This window comes from Epinephelus lanceolatus, chromosome 3 (genome assembly GCF_041903045.1).
Source record: "Epinephelus lanceolatus isolate andai-2023 chromosome 3, ASM4190304v1, whole genome shotgun sequence".
Classification (NCBI taxonomy): domain Eukaryota; kingdom Metazoa; phylum Chordata; class Actinopteri; order Perciformes; family Serranidae; genus Epinephelus; species Epinephelus lanceolatus.
Genome location: NC_135736.1, coordinates 38,914,000 through 38,936,378, shown reverse-complemented (window position 1 = coordinate 38,936,378; position 22,379 = coordinate 38,914,000). Strand labels below are relative to the sequence as shown.

Sequence of the window (22,379 nt, the reverse complement as noted above, 5' to 3'; positions counted from 1 at the left end):
TAAAAATAAAACTACGAGTTTTGCTGTCATTTCCACTTCTGTCCTCTTATTTGAGTTTTCACTGTGGGCGGGGCTCAGCTCCTCCATACATAAACAAACACAAAAACAGAAACAGAAACATTTATTTATTTAGGATATTTTTTTAAAAAGTTCACCTTCTAATTCCAATGTCTGAATACTCTCAAGAATTACAACTTAATTTCTCTTTGAATGAGTGTACTTGCATGATTATGCTAGTATATTATCATGATGTCAGTAGCAGTAAATGGTCTCAAAATGACAATAAAATTGTTTATCGCAAATGTTTGCTAGGACAATTTGTCTTCCACCGAAAGTAGTTATTGTGACAGGCCTAAGTAGTAGATGTTGTGATCATAACATGCGCACAAAGCTTGCAAAGACTCAACAATATATCAAAGGTGTTTTAAGCACCTTTGCACTTTCATTTCCTCTCTGTATGTCTGGGGTGAAATGTTATTTCACTAATAGCATCCTCTCAACAGTATGTGAGTGTCTGTGTGAGCTGAGAGACGTCTTCCAACAAGCATCTTGATCATATTTTCTACCTTTGATTCAGAAAAGGCAAAAGATAAGCTGCGGAACGCGAGAAGTGAAAGCAAAAAGTGAATGCAGTCTTTATTTAGTCTGTTCAATTTCACGGATTGCGAAAATGTCACACAGTGTTGTTAGACAGTGCTGTTTTGCTTTGGCAGTGTTAAGTTTAATGCAGGTGGGGGATGGTTGGAGGGGTTGCAGCACATCCCCTGGTGAAAAGAGGTTTTCAGCTCAGGATAGAAATCCTCAGATTAAGGGAAAATTGCCTGCAGGAGCCTTTTTCAGACTGGACTGATATGTAGCTATATCTGCTTGCTTGGCAAGGTGAGATTAATCTAAAGGTGAGTGTGTGGATGTGTGTTCATGGGTGCACTGAGTGAATTGTGCCACATTGTGTCTGTGCACATATTTTCATACATCTGCTTGTATACAGTGTATGTGGCTGATGCATTTCCTGTATGTATTTCTGTGGAATTCTGGGAATCACAGGACTGCAAATCAAACTGAATAAGGGTCAGAGAGAGAGGTGGAGAGCACGTGACATCTGTAACCTCTCCATCTATTATTAACTTACTCACAGTCGACCTTTTCAGTCAATCAACTCCAGCTGTAGAGGACAAAGATTAGAGGATGAATTCCATTTTGAAAATGTTTTGTATTTGTATTCCTGGCTTTATTTTTATTTTGTTTCTTTTTTTAAAGGCACAGTTCCCCCCCAAGTTGAAAATACACATTTTTCCTCTTACCTGTAGTGTTATATGTTAGTCTATTGTTTTGATGTGATGGCAAGTGTTGGTAATATTGGCCATAGAGATGTCTGCCTTCTCTTCAGTATAATGGAACTTGATGGAACTCAGCATGTGGAGCTAAAAAAATGCATTTGAAGAACTCAACAGCAATGTCTCTTTCTTTTTTGTGAGCAGTTTGATGTAGGAACTATTTTCTTCTACCAACAACACAACACCCACCAACCACATCACCAGGCGCTAATATTGCTAGCCCACTTAGCACCACTGCAGCCTGGTCTCACTCCAAAGCCGTCATAATCCAGCACTTGGGCAGTGACTTGTGGCGTCAGACACTGACAAAAAAAGCCACCCTATAACGTCGGCATGATACGTGACTGGTCACCGTGATAGTTTAACAGTGCTCAGCGGCTTCAGGGGGAAATGCAGCAGGACAAGAACAAAAGTTAAGGCGGCGAAAGTCCGAGTAGGATGGGTGGGCGTGGTGGTGGATGGGTCCAACAAGCACCAACTTTCACCTTGGAAAGCGGCGTTTGTGTCCCATAAGATTATAAAGCCAAACTCTGTTCTTTTTGGCTAAACCTAGCCACGTATTCTTGTTGCATAAACCCAACCATGTGGCATTACTTGACACAGCGTCCCAAAACATCAACAACTAATGCACCCAGGTACCTTTCACATTGTATCTGGACAGGAAGGTCTCTAACCAAATGTTGATATGTAACGAGGTTGGAGTGAGAATGTGTTGACCACTGAGCTAGCTAATGCTACAACTCAGCCAAGGAAGATGCAATTAATGTTTATATCTTGCTCTGTCACAAGCACGGGCATATAATCCATGAGTAGATGCATGCTTCCGTCCAGGCAGTGATATGGTTGATGAGTGTAGTTTGGTAGAATTCATTCACTGTCTTTTAATTGTAATTGTGCTTTCGACACACATATCAAATGCCATGCCAATAAAGCCCACTGAACTGAATTGAATTAAGCCTAACTCCTACATGAAACTGCTCACAATAAGGTCTGTGGATCATCTTGAGTAATCGGGTCATGATTTGTGGAAAGAGACATTGCTGTTAACACTCAGCAGCTCACATCCAAACAATCTACTTTGATAAATATCACTACAGGAAAGAAAAAAAATATTTGGATTTTTGATTTTGGGATGAACTGTCCCTTTAAAACTCCATATGGCATGCTCTTGTAGATATATCAGCTGCTGTACCTACAACACTCTCACATGCACTAACACACACACACACACACACCCACACACACACACACATAGTTCTGCTGGCTAACAAGCTCTCTTCTTTCTCCTTTTCTTTGCAGGATGAGGTGAATCAGATCATGGAAACAAATTTATGGCTCAGACATGTAAGTACACACACATGCACACAAACAAACCCATACGCACACCCATCCACCCATCACATACAGCATTTACTTCATTTATTTCATTGACCTAACCCCATCTCGAGAGGTAAGTGAAGACTGTGGAGGGGTCATGTATGTTTGCACATACCTATACATACTAAGCAGACATCAATATGGGATGCCACACTCTGTCTCTCCCTCTCCCTCTGTGTGTGTGTGTTTGTGTGTGTGAATGAATGTCATACATCACCAAAATGTTAAACAGAGTAAAAAATAAAGGAGATGAGACAAGTGAATGAGAAAACAAGGATATCTCAGATAGACACTTGAATGCAATCAGCTGGTGATCAATGGTGGCATTATGGTTGGTCATGCTCTGTCTCCCTGCAGATCTATAGCCATGGACCCTGAACTCTGGCCTCCCACAACCAGCTATTCTCCCAATTACCATATGTCTCTGTTCTCCAAACTGCTACGCTCCTGATTACCTTGTAGTTATTTTTCTCTTCCTTGTCTCTGCACTAAATCTGTATTTCTCTTTGAAAAAAATGTATAATTTGAGCTGCAATTCATAATAAGCATTATAGTTATTGCCCATTTAAATCAGTGACTAATGGCGGCCAAACAGCTGTTGGATGCTGATGCAACTGAGTGGTGAATACGATGATACTGTGATCTCTGAGCTCTCAAATTAAGGCGAATTGAAATGCCTGTATAGGCTGATCTTGTTTGTTGTTCGTAATGGCTGAGCTGTTTATTTATAACAAGGCATCACTAATGAGAAGCTGTGTCAACACCACAGTCACTGATAGAGACTTTGAACCGCAACCAATAGGTTTACAGTGTTAGCCATTTTAGAACGCCCCCCTTGATGAGTTTACTGCATCTGTTCTGCAATAACACTGCAGGGGATTCCTTCTGTAGCAGCATACAGTGTTTCTAAATGTGTTAACTTTATATTCCTTCAAACCAAGCTTCATTCACTACTTTCATGAAAGGGATAAGAGAACTTCATTTTAGACAGTGCTGAATGCTGTTCAACTGATCTGTGTGCTCGCAACAAAGGCAGAAAGTAAGAATCATTTCACTGTCTCCTCACACTAACCATTAAGAATTGTGTCATTTTACTACTGTTATTGTGACTCTTTGTTTTCCTTTTTTTGTCATTTTACTTCTTTAATTTGTCTTCTTCATAAGTCCATCAATACTGATCATGCACACTGCAGATTGTAAGAAAATTAGAGGGGTAGGAAGGAGGGCTGAACCATATGTTTTTGTTCATTTCTTTGTTTGTTTTTTTAAGAATCGTAAGCTATATTGATCATAACTATACTGATAAAGTAGACAGCTGAAAATAAATAAATCAGGTAATTCATATAAAAATTACATATAAAACAATTATCTGTGAAATGTACTAATAGGGAATTGAATAAACATAAAAAGAAAAATATTATCATGAAAATACCTAAAAGAAATTAATAATAAAATCAAAAAGTAAACAGTGAAATAAATGAATAAATAAGCAATGAAATATATACAAATAAATCAGTGTCAGTTGAATGAATATTATTTTAAAGCTTTATTCAAACTTTGTTGTATGTGTATTAAATAATACGGGCTGTCAATTTGCAGACTGTATTTTTATTTATTTCATTGCAAATATTTGTTGACACGTCAAAATCAAACGTCAAAAATGTTGGCTTTGAGTGTTTATGCAAAACACAGATATGTTATATTTGCATGTTATTATTTGAACAGTGCTGTGGTTAACATGGCGTTAAGTTTAGGCACAAAATACACTGGTTATGGTTAGGAAAAGATCATGTTTTGGCTTAAAATACCCCGTTTGTTGGGCATAATCACACCAGGAAAAGCGGCAATGTCACTGTAAAGAAAACGACAACTGCTTTTTGGGCATAAAAAGCCACTGAAATATCAGCAATCATTCGCTGAATCACAACTGTTTTTGTTGCTGCTGTCATCTATGCAGACATCTCACCTAGATGACTCGCCACCTACTGTCCCCTTTACCTCCTGATGATAAATCCAGCATTTATATTACGTCACTTTAGAAATGTTAATATGATGCATATGAATTGTGCAAATATATTGTATTTATGGTTTGCAGAAATGTGCAATGCCAAAGTTGTCCTCTGGCAGCTGGGCTGAATCAACCCCTGGGATGGGATCAACATTTATGATCGGCTTTTCTGTTGCTTTGCAGAGATTAGGACTGAAAGTATTGAATCAGGCCTTCCCCCCAGCGTCTCAAAATGATAAAGCATATAGTATTGGTACAACTCATTTCAGTATTTATACCTGAAAGAGGCAAAAACAAAGGATTTAAGATGGTTTATCCTCATTGAAACATTGCAAGCAAGCAAGTTAATTTAGCAAATCCTAAATTTGTGGAGAATATAACAATATCTACATCCTATTTAGCTACTATTTGATTATGATGGGGAAAAAAACGAGAGCGCTCCACTGCTCTCCCATACAGTTGGTGTACCCTCCCTTTAAACAAATCGTAAAAAAAAAAGAAATAATAAAAAGAGCTGTTAAAGATGTTCATACATTTGTGAAAACTCTGTCACTCTGTCTATTATTGTTATACTGCATTTACCAAAAATACACATGATCACAGAGAGTGAAAGTAGAATCGTCTATATTTTATAAACAATAAGCAACATTCCTCGACCTACCAGGAATTATATCTCCAGCCTCTCACACTGTAAACTCCCTGGATAGATAAATGAAAAAGCCAGTGTAGCATGAAGTGGTTAATTAAACAGCTCCCAGGTCATAACTGGATATTAATCTGCCTTGCTAATGAATGAATTCATCTTGAATGACATGCAAATAGCCAAGACTAATGGATCTACGGCTCATGAAATGTTACCCTCAGGTTTGTTGACAGAATAGCAAGCGATGGCACTGTCAGTGTTCTGTCATTGAGCTATTTACTCATAAACTCCCCTTCTCTCTGAGCCGCTCTTTATTCAGATGTGACTGCTGTAGTTTTTATCATTTGCTTACTGAAACTTTGTGGCTCTATTACCAGGAGGAACTGCATCAAAAAAATAGATGTTTCCTGGATTTTCTGTGAAAAAGCAATGAAAGCACTCGGGAGCTCCGTCAAACTCGTGTTCCTGTCTATAAACATTAGATTTTTTTTGCTGCCTTATCCTTATTTGGCTCTACTGTAAAACATCAAAGGAAGCTCTGCCTGCAGTATAAATATGTATTTCAAAATATTCCCATGAAGGGAAACATCTCCAGTGACTAATACTGTCTGCAGTGTACAATGCAAAACACAAAACAGATGGTTTACTCCCCAATATGCTCTCAATGTTTTCCTCTTATTCTCTTCCAGATTTGGAACGACTACAAGCTGCGATGGATGCCGTCAGAGTTTGACGGCATTGAATTCATTAGAGTTCCATCGAACAAGATCTGGAGACCAGACATTGTGCTCTACAACAAGTGAGACTGTCACCATTATTACATCATCATTACCGTTAACTTGCTCACTCTTTGCAGTCATTATTAGATATTTATACAAAGAGAGATTAGACACCAGAAAAACAACAGCGTTGGTCATTTTCCTGATGAGTGACTTCTTATGAATTATGTTAAGAGCAGAAGTATCATGATATTATAGTGCTTCAAATCCCCTGAAGGAGAGGTCAAGGTAAATGGTGCTGTGAAGTGCCTGACTTTGGCACCAGAGACTTTGTTCCCAAGCCGTCAACATTCTGCTTAGTTCGACTTTCACTGCTTTCATCCACCTTGTGTCCAGCAGCAGCAGCAGCAGGAGGCAACTGATTTCAGCAGCAAAAGCTCTGATAAATCCACTGTGCACTACCTACTTCACACAATATAGAAGACAGACAACGTTAGCAACTAGCTGGTGAGCATGGTGGAGCATCTAGCAGCTAAAGAAGCAGATATTTCGCTCAGCCTTTGGTAGAAACCAAAAATAGAGCAGAAGTGAATATTGGACCTATATTCATCAAGTCACCAGAAACAAAACTCAGAATAAATGCTGATGCTGCTCTGGGTCTGCACATGTGTAAATAGCGGTCCAATTCAACCAATCCCAGCGAATTCTGTGTGACCGTACAATTTTGTCCTATCCGGCAACCTATTCGTTGCTATTTGTTTATCATGAGACTGCGGCTGCAGGACTGGAGCTATGAGCCTGGGACAGAGTCACGCACACACAGTGACAGGGCTAACTGTTAGCATCGCACAGCTAGGTTTAACAACAGAATGCAGCCGTTTTGTTGTCAGTACAATATTAACAGTTAGGTGACGGGTATAAACCACTGCTGTGAGGCTTATCCCAAGCGACAAAATATAAAGAGTAGGAATAGGATCACATTGTGCTGTGTTAGTTCATGCTAACCAGGTAGAGAGAGCAGGAGGTGAGCAGCTCAAGGAGACAGTCCCTCAGCTTTGCATCGAATGGCGTCAAAAGCTAATTGTTGGCAATCAGCTGTCAGCACCCCCACTACCATCACAAAGAAATTCTAAGTCTGTGTGAAACACTTAATGCTCATAATAATGAGCTCCCAAACCATGACAGCATCACAACTATTTAGAAACACCTATAAACTTTGCAACAATCACAATTTTTTGGAAAAGCTGCCCTGAAATCAGGCATTTTAGTCTGCAACAATCCCCAAAACAGCCTGCAAATTCCTGGAGAGACTGAAAAAGGCTGTTTGCAAATAGGAGTATGCATGGACATCCAAATCAATAAGGGTGCTGAACTGTAAGTAAGCAGATATTAAAATGAATAAATTGTTCACACACTGCAGGGCTCCACTGTCCTTTATTTATTTATCACACCAAGGTGGTGATGTTTCGAGCGCAACTGCTATTCATCAGATTCATCTGATAAAGAGTAGTTGTGCTAGAAATGTCATGTTATTTGGTGTAATAAATTAGTGGACATTGGAGCGCTGCAGTGTGCGAGCAATTCATTTATTTTAAATGGGCTGCTTGCCTTGTTGGCATACACGTTTGCAATAAAATCTTGTAAAAGATTTGTAAAAACATGACAGTGTTGTGTTTACAGCTTCTGCTGCCCCCAAGGGGCCAAAAAAAAGAAGCCAAAAAACAATTCATGCGGTTTTAACCACATAGTTTTTATTTTCCAAACTTAATTAAAGTTTATCCATAGAGATGGTTTAAAAGAAACCGCTCATGTGAATTATTCTTTAATGGTCATTTGGAAGGCACTGACAAAAAGCCTATTTTGTCATTTCCACATGAGAACTCGTGTTGCTAAATCATCAAAACATTACGTTAATGTCCAAATTGCTTGAAGCACAAATGTCTTTTATATCTCGCTGCGCAACAGACTATACTATAATTACACAATATGCTAATGTGGTAGTCTATTGTTCGAGGTCAGTTTGTACTGTGCTCTATCTTTTAATTTCGATTCACTTAATAGTGGCCTAATTTCTTCTTTATACTTACAATAATGACTCACAATACTAATCAAAGGCAATTATGTATTTCACAATAATGCGTAATGCGGTTTCATTGTCCTCTGTCTTTTAATCCTGATCCTCTCTTTCTTACCTCCATAACCTCCCCTTTTTATCTTCCCCGCTCTCTTGTGTTCCTCGCTTTCATTTTCTCCTCGCCTTTCCTCTCATTGTTTGACGTCTCTGCCTCCCTCCAACCTTTGTGTCCAACTCAAAACCCACATTATGTATCATATCTCCTCATACCTCCTCTACCATGGGACAACTGTGCTTGATTACACAAACGCACGTGCACATACACGTCATATACAGTGCTGTAGGTGATTTCCTGGTGGAGGATAAGACCAAGGCTCTGCTGAAGTTTGATGGTACCATCACCTGGGTTCCTCCAGCCATTTTCAAATCCTCCTGCCCCATGGACATCACCTACTTCCCCTTCGACTACCAGAACTGCTCCATGAAGTTTGGCTCCTGGACTTACGACAAAGCCAAGATTGACCTGGTACTTATTGGGTCTAAGGTCAGTGTTTGTAACAGTGTCCAAGTCTGGCGAACTATCAACTATTTCATTGTTTTTCTGTCTGTTTTACCTACAAAAACACACTGCTTACACTCATCTGTTTAGATACTGCATGTATTCACTGTAGGGATCATTGTTTTTGGTTTTCAGTAAAGGGGCACTCCACGGACTTTACACAAAGGTTAGGTTACTTGTAATGTAGAGCGCCAGTGATAACTTAAAGATAATAAGAAAAAAAAATCTTGTGTCCTAACAACCCGTTCTCATTCCCAGGTCAAATACTGGTACTTTATCACGCCCCTCAATGTCTCATGCAATGCACAGGGCACCCTTAAGCATCTGTGACACACAGCTGAAACACATTGTAACACATGGCTAATGTTGTCAAATGGTCGCGATTGGGTTCAGGCAACAAAACCACTTGGTTATTTCTAGAGAAAAAGATTAGAAAGAAAACTGAACGACTGTACATGTGAATTGTATTGTATAAAACCTGTGCAACTGTACGTAACATTACGTTAAAATAACACTGATTTATGATTTCACACAGGACACAAACAGCAATCTTTTAGGTGAAAGTCTCCTTTTGTTTCGCCCCATCCACCTCCCCTTGCACCCACCCTGTGCCAACTGTCTCGCCCTTTAAACTACATCAGTTGCTGCGTATGGGTGTATATTGGGGTTAATCGAAAGCCTTTGGCGTCAATATCACATACTGAGGGATGTGAAAAACTGTTGGTATTTGACAACCTGGGAATGAAAGCGGGCTGGTCATAAACTTGTGGGAAGGACTTGGATATTTGGGTGCAGAAAGGGTCTAATGAAAGATGGTATTGTGTTGCATTATGGGAATTGTAGGAACCAACATTTTTTAAGCTTTACCCATTTTTATCTTTCATTTTAAAATCTTTGTCTTGTCAGTCCCCCAACTTTATGAAAGTGCAATAAATCACTGGAGTACCCCTTAAAACAGATTTCATTAGTGTTTGTTTTGGATATGAATCTAGCACAAAGGTGAAAATTTTATTTTAAAATTAAGATTTTCACATAAGTATTCTTTAGTTTAACAATGTTGTGTTTTTTGCTCACTAAGAGGGACTCAATCACTAGCTGCAACTGCATTTTCTTCTCATTTTCCTCTTCACACTCTGTAAGATTTTCTGTAAGAACAGCAATCATAGCAAGACAGTGATCAGATTCTTGCAGTAACACAGTGTTCTTTGGGTGCATGTGGACATGAATCTACAAGTTGCACATTCTAACAAATCCATATTCATGAGGAGAAAACTGTCAAATCAAAAGCATTAGCCTTCTATGTGTTGTGCTGACTGACAGGGGCCTTTTAAGAATGGTAAGTTGACTCTGACTTTTTTAAGAATCATTGCATGATTTCATTTTAAGATATTTATCCATCACCTAGGTGAACCTCAAAGACTTCTGGGAGAGCGGTGAGTGGGAAATAATCGACGCTCCAGGCTACAAGCATGATATCAAGTACAACTGCTGTGAGGAGATCTACCCAGACATCACCTACTCCTTCTACATCAGACGCCTGCCACTCTTCTACACCATCAACCTCATCATCCCCTGCCTCCTCATCTCTTTCCTCACAGTGCTGGTTTTCTATCTCCCGTCCGACTGTGGAGAGAAGGTCACGCTCTGTATCTCCGTCCTGCTCTCCCTCACTGTGTTCCTGCTCGTTATCACGGAGACCATCCCCTCCACGTCGCTGGTCATCCCGCTCATTGGAGAGTACCTGCTCTTCACAATGATATTCGTCACGCTCAGCATCGTCATCACCGTGTTCGTGCTGAATGTACACTACCGCACGCCAATGACCCACACTATGCCGGGTTGGGTGCGCTCTGTGTTTCTCAAAGTGCTGCCGAGGATTATGCTGATGCGGAGACCGATTGATGAAGACAGCAAGGCTGGGGGGTTGGACAGCAGTGGGGAGGCAGGAGGAGCTGGAGGGGGAGGAGGAGGCGGAGGAGGGAAAGGAGGAAAGAAAAGGAAGAATAGCTTGATGCAGGTAAGGTGTCCCCATCCCAAAAAATCAGCTGCGTTTCATTAGTAGTTCCACTTCCCCTCAGCCCTTGGTATTACGCACAAACATATGTCACATGGAGGCCACTTGGAGAGCAGGGGGAAAGCCAGTTGTATTCTTAGCACTACACCATTTTTTACAAATCATCAGAGACACCTGCAGACTCTTGTCAGTGAGGCAAAGGTGTCTTCTGAGGATAATGACAATACATCAAAACCTGGAAATAAGTTAGAGCAGTTTCTGATGTCGCAATTTCTGTTTGTGATTTGTATCATAACTATTATCACATTAACAAAACTAATATTGCTACAGGTTTATGATATCTTGCAAAACAGCATTTTTTTCAATGAGTTTACAGATGAAAAAAAAAATTCTTACTGCCACCTAGCCAATGGTGTATCTTCGTGTGGATGATATACTCCTCTAGGGTGACAGTAGTTCTACGAGGAGCTCCTTCAGCTCTCCCAGGATAAAACTCACCTAGCTCACTTGGTACAGCACTTACGTTGTGTTCACAACGCGCACGAATAAAACAATTTGTGCAGGTGAATTACATGTAAAGGCAAAGATGCAATTAGACCCGACACAATGTGAAATCTGCGAATTGAGTGGCACGAATAAAGCAAGTAGTGTGATTTTGCTTTTTTGCAAGAGTTGGAAAATCGGAACTTCAGCGACCGATTCGCACTGCGATAGCCAATCAGCATTGAGATTCTCCAGGGATGTATGACACCGAGGATGGACTGGCAGATGTTCAGTCATAGATTCAATGATTTCACATGCATATGACGTGAGTTATCCGCACATATGAAGCGAGTCAACACAGAATATTCTAGCGTTGTGTTTGGTGTGAACACAACATTACAATAACGGAAGGAATTCCCTCGAGGGGAAGTCAACAAGGGCATGTTGAACGACTAATGAAATACAGCCATCCAGTCCACTCGAGCAAAGCTCTGACCCAAGTGTCATGTCTGGACCTGTTATTTACCAACAGCAAGTTTGGGGGTTTATATCATCTTGATGTGGCTACACTGGACCACACTGCTTGGTGTAGGCCAACGAGAGGCAAGGAGCAGTAGCACTACCACACCAAGCACAGTTCAGACAGCTAACAGTCACAGTATGTTAATATCCTGGCACAATGTCAAAAAACAACTGCTTTCAATTCCTAAAAGTCCCTTAAAACACAGCAAAGGGTCCCTCACTCTAAGGGGTGAAAAGCTGCAGGGAGAAAGTGTTGGGTCGCGTTTAGTGCCTTAACATCTGCTGGAAACACAGCAAAACCTCACTAAAACACAACCAGTTTTGTTGTGTGTTGATGTCAAACAGTGTTCTGCAGTGGGCTGCAGCTTGGTAGGTGTCTCGCCCAGGTGACACACTTTCCACCATCCCCACCTCTTCTCAGTGACAAAGTCAGCTTATATATCAGTTCACAAATGTTGATATGATTCATATGAAATGTGCAAATGTAACATATTTGTGGTTTGCAGAAATGTACAATGACACATTTTCCTCAAGCGACTGGGCTGACACTATAGCCTTAACTTAATTCTTCAGCTCTGAAAGACAACTCAATTTACTATCTAAAATTCAATCAGGTGTGTTTCAGCTGTGGGACAGGAAACCATCACAGTGGTCACTGATTTTGCTCGATCACATGAAAGAGCAGCCTGGGGAAGTTACTGAACTGTTTCCTACAGTAAAACATTTTCTGTATAAAATGTATTCCTCCTTCTGGGAAGCAAACTTTGGATTACCTCCGCCAACAAACTGAAAGTGTTTCTAACCATTTGATAGCTTGCTTATCAGACCATACAACAGTCTTCCATCTTTGAGTGCTATTCTAAAACCTTTTGGGATCTAGCTACTCACTTCTGTACTGACAGGTGAATCAGCTGAAAAAAACTTTTCTCCACTGGTAAAAACTTTGATAAAGTTCTCAAACACAGAGCTCAGGAGAAGCACTTTCTTTATTTTCCTCCCCAAAACACTGGAAAGAATCAGGTCTCTCCCTTATATCACCTTGTTACTGTTGCACTTACAGACGTTTTGCTAGAGATCCCAGTGTTTTATATGAATCATTACCCAAAAATGTCGACTTTGAGTTGAAGCAGAGTGTGAAACTTAATCCGAACTCTGGTTGTGATCCGCAGCAGGTCGGAGGAGGCTCCCTAAACTGTCTGGAGTTCGGGGATAGTAAGCTCTCATCTGTGGAGGGATGCACTGGGAAGAAATGCCCTTGCCCCTGCCAGCATGGGAAGGAAACCCCAGACACACCAGACATGGGGAAGATATCACGGCAGCTGAGTCCACAGAGCATCAACACTGTGGTTGCCTTTTCTGTGGTGTCACCTGAGATCAAACAGGCCATTGAGAGCGTCAAGTACATCGCTGAGAACATGAGGAGTCGTAACAAGGCCAAAGAAGTGAGTCATTTCTTATTTTTGCTGTATTTGATCACTCTGAATGTCATTCTATGATAAGAGTCAAATCAAATTTAATGAAAGCTTTTCATCAAGAGCCACCGCTGTTCAAATATCCTCCCATGAACACATGCAAAAATTAAGGCTGGATACTGGTACTCTATACCTTTAAGGACTCGACCCAAATAACCCAGGTAATGTCAGAATGTCTCCAGTCAAATGATACCTGTAATCAGTCCTGTTCAAGCTGTTTAATCTGATCCTGGACCATCCCGACTAGGTGACGTTAGTCATGTGACACTAACAGTTTGTCCTGTCACTGTGTGTGTGGGGTGAGGTGGACTCAGCTGTTCCTGGTGCAGAGCTCACACCACTGAAACAGCAGCTACAACCCATACAGTCTGTGGTGTTCTGAAGTCAAGTGCCATGCATTTGACGGTGCTGGCAGTTTAGCATGCGGAGATGCCACAGAAACATTTACAAGTATGATACTGTAATACACTACTCTACATTATGGGTATTGACTGAAGTATTCTATTGGTATCTGCATCACATAAAGGGCACTGGTATTAGTACTGGTACCAGATTTTAACTGATTTAGCCCTTGTAAAAATACACGCACAAGGTGGTAATTTTTTTGTTTTGTTTTGCTTATGTTCATATTGTGAACTGCAAAAATAAATTAAATAAAAAATGAATAAATAAATATAGTAAATTATTAGATAATTATTCAAGCAATACTGCATGTTGCCCAAAATAATCAAAATAAAAATGGTTTTGTAAATAAATACAATAACAGAGTTAATATCATTTTAAGCTCAAATAAAACCACAACTAATGAGGGAGACAAATGGAAAGGGTTAAATAAAAATAAAAACTTCAATTAAATATGCCAAAATGCCAGTTTAATAATGGAGATTGGTAAAAAAAAAAAAAAAAAAAAAAGATTACTACTAGACAGGTGGCGTGATGTGATATTTCTAAAAAAAATATGCGGACACAGCACTGATCTGTTTGGGAACTATGTAGTTCCTCTAACTCTTGTTTCTATGGACTTTAACTGCAGTTTGGGCAAGAGTGTTGTTAGAAGCGTATTCCTGTCTACTAAAAGTAGTGAATACTGAAATAGTGAAATTGAGCAAAAAGGTTTAAAGTTTTAATACTGGCTGGTAAATCGTGTAACAGATACAATGTGGGGCCTTTGACATCAGCTTTAAAGTGGTTTAGATCAGTGGTTCCCAACTGGTCCAGCCACGGGGTCCAGATTTCTCGTCCACACAGTTTGATATATTCAGTGTCATACTTGCATTTGAACATGTTGTCGAGCTAGTTTGCTGTCTCTGTTAAGTGGCTGTCCATTAGTTGCTCACTTTACAGAAGGAAATGGCACTTGAAGGTAAAAGCTCTGTGTAGGAAATTCACTGTACTTCAAAAAGTGTGTTTTTTACAAACTTGGCATGTTTGCAAGTCACTTAGTCAAACACTCATTTTTCATGACTTTTTTAAAGACATATTAACACTTTACAAACAGTGTAACAGTCTACTAATATAAACTCTAATATAAACTATGCAACACTCATATTTCATTCTAGTTTTCCATTTTTTCATACAGTCGAAAATAATGAAATAGTGAGCCAGAAGATTACTTCTGGTTCTAACATTATGCTATCAGTAATGGCAATTTGTTAAATTTACGTCTATTAAGATTACATTTGCTCATCCTTATTTTAGAAACCAGTGTGTGGTTGCTTTAAGAATAGAGTAGGGGTGGGGGTGGGGGCATTTTAAGCATATTTGAATATGGATCCTTCGGCAGGAGCCCCAGGTTGTCCAATACAGACTAAGCTACTGTATTGTATGTGTTGATTTAACACCGTGCTCATACTATGCAGTCTTATGCAGTCTGTGAATACAATTGGACTATTTTGAGCTTTACCATTTTAGGAAATACTAAAGTTGAAAACATTTGGATAAAGTCACATAGGAAGTATCTTATCCCAGTGTTTCTAAACTCTATATAAACCTACAGCCTCTCATAGAAAGCAAACACACAGCCTGCGTGTTGATGCATAATGTATTTATGCAAAAACACTGGAAGCGGCGCCAGCCTGGGAGAGCTGTGCAGTGATTCTGTGAAGCATTGTTGCAGATCCTAACCTGCTCCATAAGTTAACAATAGATTAAGTTAGAACCAAATAATTTTGGATGTGAGTGGAGAGCTCTCTCCTCTCTCTGTTATGAACACAGTGGGTGACATCTCCCAATGGGAAGAAGCAGCCTTTGATATGCAAAACCCGTGGCTCAATCAGCTTTGTCTAAACGCCTGTCGCTTTTTTTGACGCTGTGGTTTGAATGTGATTATCATAGAAATTTTCCCCTGTGTAAATTATGTATCAGTTTTCTGCTGGCTTACAAGAAATGTTCAACTCTCTTTTTCTCTCTTCCTCTTTTTTCATATCTTTCCTTGTTTCCATCATTGCTGTGTAATCCTCACCTCACCCCATCGACTCCCACAAACCTCCCACCCTCTGAGATACGAAATCACCTGTTTCTTCTCACTGTGCACCTCTCCTCACCTCCTTCTCATTTTTCATCTTTCATTCATCACCACTGACACTTTCCTCTGTCTGCTCACAAATGTTGTTTTGTCCCCTCACTTGCTCACAGGTGGAGGATGACTGGAAGTACGTCGCCATGGTGATCGATAGAATCTTCCTTTGGGTGTTTGTGACCGTGTGCGTCCTGGGAACCGTGGGCCTCTTCCTTCAGCCGCTTTGCGGCTTCGTCTCATAACTGCTAACCAATCGGGGTTCACTGACGCCCTGTGTCGACCAAGCCTGAACAAGTGACTTACTCTCAGTTCTCAGTTGACCAATCAGAAGACAGAGTTTTGAGTCCTAAAGCACTATTTGGTGTGCTGGTTTTGCTTCTTGCCTTTTGCGGAGCGAGGTAATGTAGAAACAGTGAAGCTGAGAAGAAGAGTTTAAAGTTTTTGGACTAGCTGGTAAACAAAACAATAACAAATATGATAATGCCTTAATTTTATGCTCTTTAAAGGAATATTTTACCCACAAAATAATTACTTATAAATCAGTTGGTTATGCAATGTTACCTCGAATTCATGAAGAAAACTTCCAGCCTCCATGGAAAACAGCAAACATATCCATATACTGATTGATTGGAGACCAGTTTTAACAACATTTAACTACATACCAACACATCCATTTACAATCTCTCACACAACTCATGCAGTATAATCCAAGTCTCATTTATCCAGCTGTATGCTCAGTACTTCCAAAACACATGGTTTCTGTTATAATCTTACTCTAAGGAAACTGAAATATGTGCTCACTCACCAAACTCCAATACTAAGGGTTTTTAGCTAAAGTTTTAGAAACAAATGCTTTGCTATACTTCCCTGTTGTTAAACATGGTCACCAATCAATCAACAATTAAACATATTCACCATTTTCCTTCACTAATTCAAGGTAACACAGCATGACTAATTGATTTGCAAATGGTCATTCTGTGGTAGGGCTGCTCAATTATGGAAAAAATCTTAATCACGATTATTTTGGTAAAAATTGAAATCATGATTATGCAAATGATTATGCAGCGCACGTGATGACTTATATTGTTTACACGACGGCATGTCATTTCTGTCTCTACATGGTCGCGTGTTTCCAATTCTCCTCTGCTCTCTGTACCACACACGGCGGAGTTTGGCCCCGATGCGTGCACACACACACAGACCAACCTGTCTCGCTCTCCCTCTGCCATTTGCCACACGCTGTTTTTGAAATCCTCCGCAATCACCCTCATCAACCCTTCGCATTATTCGTAGTTCACCTACTTGACTGGCTCGTGGAGTGAATAGAAGAGAGAATGGGAGGGGTGGTATTGCGCATGCGTGGCTTCCGTAGAAGACAAAATAACATCTCCAGGCATCCGTGACCAAAAATCATTTACCCTCGATTTCATTAATTTTGAAATCATTTGATCTAAAAATTGTAATTGCGATCACCAGACTATTTTGCACAGCCTTATTTTGTGGGTGAAATACTCCTTTAAGGCTGCATATTTTCTCTAAAAAATCATTGTCGTAGAACCTACATAATACTTAAAAACACTACACTCTGCACCTGGATAAACTTCACAGAAACAAGGGAATAACGTGGTACATATCTACAAAGTGTGTTCTTTCAGCTTTCTTGACCATTTACACAAGCTTAAGACAATAAACATATTTGAATTATTTTTTAGTTAAAAAAAATTATGTATCTGTCTTGCCAGGTTTGTTGGTTTGTGTGACCACACGTTATAGAGCACAGAAATTACTGAACAGTGTGTACATACTGCAGCCTAGCCAGCAACACAGTGCAGCTACTGTGGTTTGTTTGTGGTTTACATGCTGTCTTCACTGAAATTACTTTTATGGCATATGAGGAAGGTCTCTGTGGAGGCCCATTTCTGCCAGTGTGGCTATGCACACCCTGTTGTATATAGCATCATGGCAGAGGCAAGCACCCAGGGTTCTGTAGCTAACAATGCTAGTTACACACCTGCATGCAAGTGTATACCCATAGGCGTCCTAGAAACGTTGAAATATGACATTAACACAAATGGGTCCATTCAGCTGTTCTTCTAAAGATTATGTACAAAGTGTGAATTCAGCAGCTTTATACATCCTAAAAACTGAAAACATTAAGTCACTGAGTCTAAAAATAACTAGCCAATGTTGACTCACACAGGACAGTTCTGTGCCTGACACATTAATCCACCACATCTAACTCCCTCTGTGGACTGTGTCGCTGTTTATACTATGTCCCCTGATTGGCTGACAGTGCAGTTGTGAGTTTTTTTCCGCCTAAATTTACCTCTTTAATCAGAGAATATCCAAGGCAAATATTAGCCCTAACCATGACCTCCGGCCTCATGCCCTAATCCTGACCCCAACTGACCTTACTGCATCAATGTGATGAGTATTAGCCATTTACAGCACACAGTGAGGGTCATAATAAGGCGTCATCGGGATGGGTGTAAAAAGTTGAATAGTTAGACAGCCTATTGTTTTTCACCATACTGGCAGAAGTGGGCCTCCATAGATCTTCATTTAATTTTGACCAAATATTTAGTTACTGTGTTTTAGTCTTGTATGTGATGTTGATTGGTTCTTAAGAGGTCTATCAGAATTCATCTGGGATCAAAACTTGGCACATCCAGTAGTCCTTCAGGACTGGAACCTGAGAATTAACATCCAACTGATGCGAACTGGGAACTTTGCACATCCAGTAGACGTGACACAAACTCTCTACCACACTGAACTCAACCCTGCAGCAGTTGGTGAACTCTTCCCCCATTGAGCCGACTGATGACTGTCGTACCCGCTCCCCAGTCTAATTCATCAAGCTGCTCACTGTCAGAGCCGATTGCGCTCACCGCTTTTTGTGTCATTTACAATTAGAGTTCCGATTTCTGCCGCAATTGGCAGCGCTTTTAACAAATAAGGGCAGGCTGTTATTCTTTCTTCTTTTTTTTTTTGTAATTAGAAACCATGTGTTTATAAATGTTCTCTCTGATTAATGTTCCACAAGATAATTGGTTGGCCTGGTAATTAATGGATTAAATGGTACTTGATTAGTTGCTCCTGAAATAGCATTACATTTATTTATGCGTGAGAGGATTCTATCATCCAATTCCATGGCTGAGAATTTCATCTCTTTTTTTTTCTTGTTACTTTTGATTACATTTATTATTAAGAGCAAACATGCAAAGCAAGAAACATGCATGACAAACATTTTGATTGCTTTGAGCACAAATATATTGTCAGATTACAGCACTATAAGGGTACTGCTTGATTTCATTGATTTGGTTTATCCCCATGCTTTTTGTTATATGATGATGAAATGCACAACTCATGCTGAAAGGGAGAAAACATGTTTGTACAGATGATCTTTGCCTTTCTTTTGTCTTTTAACTTAAAATAAATGCAATATTTGTTCAAATAAAGTGAATACCATTTGCTGGTAGAGGTTTTAAAATATGCCACAGAAAAAAAACAATAACTTCCTCGTAAAAGACATTACACATAAACATTTTACATGTGCACACACACACACACACACATACACAATTGCACAGGAGGATTGCTTTGATATTTGTGTTGCCATTACGCTCAAAAAAGCCACCAGAGGTATAATTAAGGCTCCAGTTGCAATGTCTAATTAAAATCCGGACATGTTGGTGCTATTCAGACATAATTTTAGTGTTAAGATAAAATGCATTATTGTGCATGACATTGCCAAATAATAACAATTACATATCAGAGGGTCAGTCACACAGCTGTGGTTCTCATATGTAATTATCAGTTGCAGTGACAGAGTTGGTTGTTTCAGGTTGCAGTAAGTCAGTACATGCTGACATGCATATTTTATAATAGAAGACATTATTTTTACTGTTCCCTGTTTTGTTTCAGGATAGATATATTTGGATTACATGTGCTACATTGTAGTATCTCCAAGCTCTCCTCTCCTTATAAATTACAATCATACAGTATGCCAAAAATATTTGACCTTTCTACACAGAGTTTGTGGAGGTTTGTATCAGGAATCAATGCAGGAAGGACCCAAATGCAGAGCAGCAGGCAGGTCTGAGGTCAAACAAATGTGAGCTTAAATAAAGCGAATGAAAAAACATCTAGGTAACAGAAAGTCCAAATGACAGAAGAATACAATGAACTTAGATTAAAAAAAATCAAAACAGAACAAAAGATATCAGGCAAGAAACAGAGCAGGGAACAACACCAAGAACACAGCGATGTGCACCCCGTAAATGAACACAGACAAACTGACAAGGATAAAGGGAAACACACAGGTATATATACACAGAAACCTAATCACAAGAACGAGACACAGCTGGAGTAGGTGGACACAGGAAAAAGGGCAAAATGGGGTTTGGTTAACAACAAGGGTGTGGAGGGAACACTAGGGTGGAGCAGACAAGACTGAGAGGCCGTTTACATGTACACGGTGATTTTGATAAACGGAGACATCTTCCTTCGTTTGTGCCCTTTGTTTACATGCAAACGGAGGTTTCTCCTCTGAAAACAAGTCTTTCTAAAAAGACCAGAGTGGAGATTTTGGAAAACACCGGTTGCGCGTTTGCATGTAAACTGAGATAAACGGAGATAAACGGAGTTATAGGCAGCTGACATCACAGTATGCGCCGTAACTTCCGCCTGTGTCAAAAGTGCGACATACGTTGCTATGGTGACAATGGATACATGGAAGGCTTGAGCTTCTCGTTACACTGCCACCTACAGGTTTGGCGTGCTCTTGTGTATATATACACGGGTAAGTGTAAACAAAGATCTTTTTGAAAACGGAGACGGTGAAATGTCCGTTTATGAAAATAGCCGGCAACGTGTAAACGGCCTCTAATACAGAACAGGTGTGAAGGAAGACTCTGGGAGCAGGGAAGGACTAACGAGACAGGTGTGACAGAAAACAGGTGGGAAAACACACAAAGACAGGAAGTAAAACCAGACACGACACATGAGGAGAGAATTTACAAAATAAAACAGGAAACAGATTAAACATGAATGAATAACATGAAGCAAGGAACACAAATAGGAAATTCCAAAACAAAGTCCAAAGGATAACAGAATATAAACAAAAACCCAGGATCATGACAATAGGCTGTGTCGGAAATCACTTCCTTTGTTCACTACTTGCAGATTTCAATTTCGGACATCAATTAATCATTGTCATTTTGCCTTTTCATTGACAGATGCAGAAGATTTATGATTCATTCATGATGTAGAGCCACACTAGTAACTAGTAATATTTGCATTTCTTTTCTTTGGGGCTGGCAGAAAGTAGTGTATGTGCAGTGGACCTTTTTCACTCAACTGTGAGGAACTGGAATTTCACACAGCACTCAAATGGATAATTATAGTGCAATATATAGTGAACAAGGAGTGATTTTAGACACACTTTAGATTAAGTATCACTAAAGAGTCAGTCCTAGTAGAGACCAAACACAACTTGAATGTTTTGTGTCCAACAAACCTGCTGTCGTGAAGCACTAATCATATGTTTTACTTATTATTTATGTGTGTAATGCACACAACACTGAATAATACATCAGGTTTTCAATTAACTCCAATGGAAACCCATCCACTGAAATATTTGACGAGCAACTTCAGAGCAACTGACGTAGTATAAAGAGCTAGAAAGTCTGCATAGATGGATGGATCAACAAAACCAGACTTTCACCCAGGAGACTACAGTTTGTGTCCTGTTTGAAACCAAAAGTCACAGTTGTTCAGATGTAACGTTACATATTTTAAGTATGGCCGTCGCACACTGATGCTACTTACGTAACAAACATACTTATTGTAACCTAAAACATGATCTTTTTTCTAAACCTCACCACATTGTTTTGTTGCCTCAACCCAACCACGACCATTTCACAACATTAACAACGTGTTACAATGTATTTCAACTGTGTGACACAGGGATACACTAAAGGGTGCCCTGCGTGTCACTATGAGACACACAGAGCATTGGTATTTGATGACCCGGGAATGAGAACCAGTAGTAAACACGCACCACCCACGCACTTTATGAGGTCTTGTTGAATTCCTGCACTGACACTGAACATTAGGCTTAAATCTCTAATGTGGAATATCGTAGTTGTATATGAACATGATTCATGGGAGGCGGCCACACACACACACACACACACACACACACACACACACACACAGCCTTGGAAGAGATCAGAGAGAAGTTTGACTCACTGAATAATCTCTTCTATGGTAAGTTATGGTGCCATCAGAGCATGAAACACATGGCTGTAGCCCAGAGGCTGGAGAGGCCTCAGTGATGCAGTAACAGTGCCAGAGAGCAGGGACAGCTAACAGGGACACAGAGGCTGGTCTAGAAGGGAACACACTGTACATGCTGAGTGGGACTAAATGCTACATTACACAACTATTTGTTGCCCTGTGGATTTAGATAAAAAAAAAAACATGCGGTTAAATTGCCTCTCCTATTTATATATTCTGTACAGACACTGTTTACTTACATACATACTAGAGATAGCTTCAGTTACAGGCTGAACAGCCTTCAAACAGTTACAGTACTATTGTCTCAGTAACATAACTGTGTGGTACACTGTACTGTTAGAGCAGTGTTTTCAGAA

General features: G+C 39.9%; 1 protein-coding gene across 2 annotated transcripts in view; it reads left to right on the top strand.

The window, feature by feature from the left end:
• Window positions 1-19,157, top strand: part of chrna6 (cholinergic receptor, nicotinic, alpha 6) — a 34,060-nt gene extending 14,903 nt beyond the window's left edge. The window contains exons 3-8 of one of the 2 annotated variants that reach the window (XM_078166340.1): window positions 2,634-2,678; window positions 6,052-6,161; window positions 8,492-8,681; window positions 10,120-10,731; window positions 12,903-13,175; window positions 15,840-19,157. In XM_078166340.1, coding sequence (XP_078022466.1) covers window positions 2,634-2,678; window positions 6,052-6,161; window positions 8,492-8,681; window positions 10,120-10,731; window positions 12,903-13,175; window positions 15,840-15,965 — 1,356 coding nt within the window. In that variant the 3' untranslated portion in view covers window positions 15,966-19,157. Of the gene's footprint in view, window positions 1-2,633; window positions 2,679-6,051; window positions 6,162-8,491; window positions 8,700-10,119; window positions 10,732-12,902; window positions 13,176-15,839 lie in introns of both variants that reach the window. The other variant, XM_033625029.2, reaches the window with a different exon arrangement.
• Window positions 19,158-22,379: the final 3,222 nt, after the last annotated feature.